General features: G+C 40.7%; 1 protein-coding gene across 3 annotated transcripts in view; it reads left to right on the top strand.

The window, feature by feature from the left end:
- The window catches only part of CDH8 (cadherin 8), a 162,314-nt gene extending 157,940 nt beyond the window's left edge, over window positions 1–4,374 (top strand). For 2 of the 3 annotated variants that reach the window (XM_031063640.1, XM_031063643.1), the window contains one exon: window positions 2,197–4,260. In XM_031063640.1, coding sequence (XP_030919500.1) covers window positions 2,197–2,690 — 494 coding nt within the window. In that variant the 3' untranslated portion in view covers window positions 2,691–4,260. Of the gene's footprint in view, window positions 1–2,196; window positions 4,261–4,287 lie in introns of those variants that run through there. The other variant, XM_031063641.1, reaches the window with a different exon arrangement.
- Window positions 4,375–5,565: the final 1,191 nt, after the last annotated feature.

Genomic DNA, 5,565 nt, shown 5'->3' with positions numbered 1-5,565 from the left:
TACAACCTGCCCCGTGGCCCGGCCTGGCCCATGGCCCGGCCTGCGGGTACGGCCCACAGCATGGCCTGGCCTGTGGTAGAGCCTGGCCTGTGGTATGGCCTGGCCCACGGCAGGCCTGGCCCACAGCATGGCCTATGGTATGGCCTGGCCCATGGCACAGCTTGCAGTACAGCCCATGGCATGGCCTGGCCCGTGCCATTGCCTGCGGTATGGCCCACGGCACAGCCTGGCCTGTGGTATGGCCCTTGTCACAAATTCCCCCGGCGTCTGCCGGTTCTGAGGAGGTCTGAGGTTCAGAGAAGAGGAGGGACAGTCCAGTCCTATGTGCAGCAGCACTGACAGTGCTGGCAGTTATTGTATTTGAAGGAAATGCCCTGACGAAGGCAGGAATGATGAATCTGACTCCATGTTCTCAGAAGGCTAATTTTTTACTTTATAATACTATATTATATTAAAGAATACTATACTATACTAAAGAATACAGAAAGGATACTTACTGAATGCTAAAAAGATAATAATGAAAACTCGTGACTCTCTCCAGAGTCCTGACACAGCTTGGCCCTGATTGGCCAAAAAGTGAAAACAACTCAAGCAGAATCCAATGAAACAATCACCTGTGGGTAAACAATCCCCACGTTCCACATAAGCAGAACAGAGGAGAAGCAAATGAGATAAGAATTGTTTTCCTTTTCTCTGAGGCCTCTCATCTTCCCAGGAGAAAAATCCTGAGTGAAGGGCTTTTTTTCAGAGAATGTGAATGCCACAGGCAGTAGAACTGAATTTCCCATGTGCTAAGAGCTGGACAGAATCAGAGAGAGCAAAGTCCTGCTCTGAAGTACTCGCACACAAGAGTTACAAAATAAACAGGTGTGTAAACTGGGAAACTGAAAATCACACGGGGGTGTTGAGCAGCAAGGTGAACACAGTGTGGGCTACACCTGATGGGAAACAGATCTGTGGTATATTCTAAGACTTGTGTGAATCATGGAATCAGAGAATGTCCTGAGCTGGAAGGGACCCACAGGGATCATTGACCCAGCTCCTGTCTCTGTCTAGACCCCCCAGCAATCCCCCCTGTGCATCCCTGGTGTCCAAACCCTCCTGGAGCTCTGGCAGCCTCGGGGACGTGCCCATTCGCTGGGAGCCTGGGCAGTGCCAACACCTCTGGGGGAAGCAGAACCTTTCCCTGATCTCCAGCCTGAGCCTGCCCCTGGCCCAGAGCAGAGCTCAGAGCTGTCCCTACAGCCCCATGGAGCTCTGCCTTCAGCCCCTCTCCTGAAGCTGACCCAGCCCAGTGCCCTCAGCCATTCCTCGGGTGGCCCCTGCAGGCCCTTCCCCAGCCTAGGCTCCCTCCTTTGGATGCCTTCTTATAGCTTTATCTCTTTCCATTATATATATATTTATATTTGTATATTTCTATTAGGGGTTTATTCTGGATTATAATGGCACAAGAGACACTAAAGCTTTACAAGATAAGCACTGTGGTATATTTTAATAAAACATACAACATTTGTATACAACATCAAGCAAGTGAGGGAGAGAACAGTGAAAGGAGAGTTCTATTTCTGCACTTTGCAGCTTCACTTTGTGACTGAGATTTACATCAGTAAATCAGTGAATGCTGAGGTTTAAGCATTAAACTGCAAAACCAAGCATAACGCATCTAGAGTTTTTTATGCATCTGTCCACGATTCTGAAATTGAGCTAAGCTCTTTTTATCTCAATTATTTTCTCACTCTCTTTTTAGTTATAGAATAGGAGTCTCTTGTAGCAGGTAAGAAAAACAGATTTCCTTCTCCCATTAGGGCTATGTTTTCAGAAAAACACTCTCTAATATTTGAAAACATCATCCCTTATGTACATTATTATAGACTATCTGAATAATGATAGCCTGACTTCACTTCCAAAGGGAAAAGTCGAGGCTTGAAATTAGAAGTATGGGAAACCTTATTGCTTCTATAAAATTGAGGTTCAGATGTAAATATGAGCTGATAATCAAAGACTAGATGAGTAATCAGAGCTTCTGACCCAACTTTCTTCACGTGAAGGGGGTTGAAGTCATAGGTCCTTCAGCTTTTCACCCTTATTACTCCCAATCCCAAAAAAGCAACCTCTCGCCTTCCCCAGCTGCACTCACCATGTGGTGTTTGGGTTGGAAATATTTTGCCTAATCAGTTTGTGGTGCTCTCTTTGCAGTCATTGTGGTGCTGTTTGTGACACTAAGAAGACACAAGAATGAGCCTCTGATCATCAAAGATGATGAAGATGTGAGGGAAAATATCATTCGCTACGATGATGAAGGAGGTGGAGAGGAAGACACAGAAGCCTTTGACATTGCAACTTTGCAAAATCCAGATGGAATTAATGGATTTTTGCCTCGTAAGGATATTAAGCCTGATCTTCAATTTATGCCCAGGCAGGGTCTTGCACCTGTTCCTAATGGTGTTGATGTTGATGAATTTATTAATGTAAGGCTTCATGAAGCTGATAATGATCCCACAGCTCCGCCATATGACTCTATCCAGATTTATGGCTATGAAGGAAAGGGATCAGCAGCTGGTTCCCTTAGCTCCTTGGAGTCCTCCACATCAGACTCAGACCAGAATTTTGACTACCTCAGTGAATGGGGTCCTCGCTTTAAAAGACTCGGAGAACTTTACTCAGTTGGAGAAAGTGACAAAGAAACTTGACAGTGGATTACAAACTTTTTCCCTGTTGACTTAATGATCATGTAATATTCTAGGGCCACTGCTGTTAGTAAAAACTAATGTGGCTTTTTGTTTTAGAGGCAAGTTTAGCGCCAGTCATCTATAAAATCAACTACATTGTAATGTTGAACCAAAAAAAAAAAAGTATATGTTAGGAGGTTAAGTCTTGTGGAGTGTGAAGTAAAGTATGTGGAGTGTCTAGAAGTCTTTGGATATTTGATATTCACTTGACCACTCTGAAGATGGAGATTTGGATCTTTGATTATCTTCAGTGAATTGAAAAGAACAAAAAAGAAATTGGTGCTCTCTTAGGAAACGGACTTGCAGGGATTTGCTGTTGAGCAGTAGCTCCTGCCCAGTATGTGTAAAGCTAAAGGTTTGTTTCTGCATTGCCAACAAAGATCCCGCCACAGAAATGTTCAAAGCAATATCTTGGTCTTCTTAGCAATGCTGAGCAGAAATAGCATTGCCAATTCCTACTGGCTCCTACTGTGCAGTGACCATCCATTGTACATACAGTAATTGTTGGCCACGCCACCACAGACTGAATATCATCTTTAAATATTGTGTCAAGCCTTAAAATATTCACATGTTCTTAATCCATTCCAGTGATGGGTAATAGATACTACTAATGTGTAGAGATTCAGAGGCAGGGCTGCATAACCTTGCTACAAAAAAGGATCTTTTTTTCTAGAAGAAGGATCAACCCTGTGCTTCGTCTTCTGAAAGAAAAAACTGTGAAATGGGATGGACTTACATAAATGAAAGAATTGCTGATTTTATTGCTAAAGATCGAATTTATTTGTTTAATCTTTGAAATAAATATTTTATTGATGTCCATTACTGCTTTTATTTATTAAGACTGATAATCTATAGAGTAAGATTATGAAGAAAATTAAATTATATCAGTTAGAATTTTTTTTTCTATATATAATGAATGTTTCATACATGTACATTTTGAAAAGAAAAATGACAAATTGTTGCAGATTAAAGCAGTTCCCTGTCCATTTGCAGTAGCTGAATTTTAAGAGAATGCTGGCAGGAATTAAACATTGCCAGAGAAAACTTTTGACAGTTTTATATCTTCTTCATAAATCTAGTACCTGGTGTTTTTAATACAAGCACAAACAGCTGGAAGTAAACTGGTTCATGTGAATATTTAAACTATAGACTTTTAGAAATCCACACATAACACAGTACAGTAAAAAAAAAACATGCTTATAGTTCTCCACTGTATTAGAGCAGGAACCAGTGTGTACATAATTTTACTGCTTCTGTTATTAGCATTTTTTTCTATAATATTCATAGTGATGCACCAGGGCTCTTGCACACAGAGAAAGAACACTAGAAGCTGCAAGCATACTCAATTTGTAATGCAAACTTGCCATTTAGAAGTAGCAATTGTATAAGAAAACTACGTATTACATGCAAATCATTTTAATTTTCTACTTTGTTTTGAAGCTATATTATTGTTTGTTTATTTACTCCATGTATTGTATTCAGAGAAACTCCTGTATTGTTTCCTACTTTGTGAAATATATTTTTATAAATACTTTTCTTGTTATTGCTTTTTTTTCAGGTTTACCTGGGCACTGCAGAAATGAATCTGCTGGAATAACTTCATAGTCTTTTGAGGAATGTAGTTTCTTCAAAATCATTTATTTATTAGTTGAATACAGACAAAATAAAAACCAAAAAAAAAGAAAAAAAAGGAGAATATTTGAAACAATTTTTGACAGTGATTGCAGAATTTTGACAGTGATGGGAGCACAGGAGTTATGAGTGTCTGATTCACTGCACCATGCAGAAAAATAACCTCACATGATTTTTGTTAAAGCATTGCTGGTTAAAACAACCCACTGACTTAAAGTTCCTCAATAACACTTATTCTGCAAACAAAGAATTGTTAACACATCACCCCCAATTTTGCCTGTATTTCAGGTGGTAACACTGACTTTGCTTTAGCTGCAGCACAGCTCGGTTTAATGACTGTAGTCTGTGGGCAACTAATACATTAATTCCATTTTGATATCTATTATAAAGATTTTATTGAAATTCATTATGTACCCAATACATTTAAGTTACACTGCAATAAAACAAAAATACTTTTGAATAACTGAATCTAAAACTTTTGGTAAAACACTGAACTAAACAGTGAAGGGGTAGGAAAGGATGGTAGGAAAGGAGATATCCTGGAGTTTTCAATGAAATCAAATGTATTTCTGTAACCCACTACAAGAAAAGCCAAACACACTCTTACTCATCACCTGCTCTGGGTGCCAGGCTGTTCTGAGCTGCCATGGCAGATCCAACACCAGCCTAAACAGGAAAGGTGTTGGGAACTGAGCCAGTTTCTGTGTACATCCCAGTGCTGGGAGCCAGGGAAGATGCTGGGAACATGGATCATGGCAGTGGCTGGGGCCGCCCCAGCATTCAGGGCAAGGCACTCTGAGAGTGAGAGGCTACACTGGAGAGTTTAGCAGAGCTCTTTTGTAGGAAAACTCACAAATGGAAATCCTTCTGATTGCCTTTCTGATTGAAAGTTCCATCTGAGACCAGGACAGTGCATTCAGTAATAAGATTTCCAGGAAAAAAATCCCATCACTGGCCCTGTAGGAGAGGCAAAGCATGACAGAAATCTCATCATTGTCAGTCAAAAAGAGATGGGAGTCACTACTGCTGGGCAGAGCTCAAAATTGAGCATTTGAACAGCTTTTAAACAGGAATAGCTACAATGCAAAGGGGAGGAAAAGAATTAATGAATTTCTGACCTGTCAATGGAGATGTGCTGTTTCTTGTGTCATTGCCTCCCCACTGAAGGGAAATGATTAATTCTGCAAACTAATTCCATGTAATC

The sequence above is a fragment of the Geospiza fortis genome, unplaced genomic scaffold, assembly GCF_000277835.1.
Source record: "Geospiza fortis unplaced genomic scaffold, GeoFor_1.0 scaffold359, whole genome shotgun sequence".
NCBI lineage: Eukaryota > Metazoa > Chordata > Aves > Passeriformes > Thraupidae > Geospiza > Geospiza fortis.
This window is presented reverse-complemented; position numbering and strand designations above follow the sequence as displayed.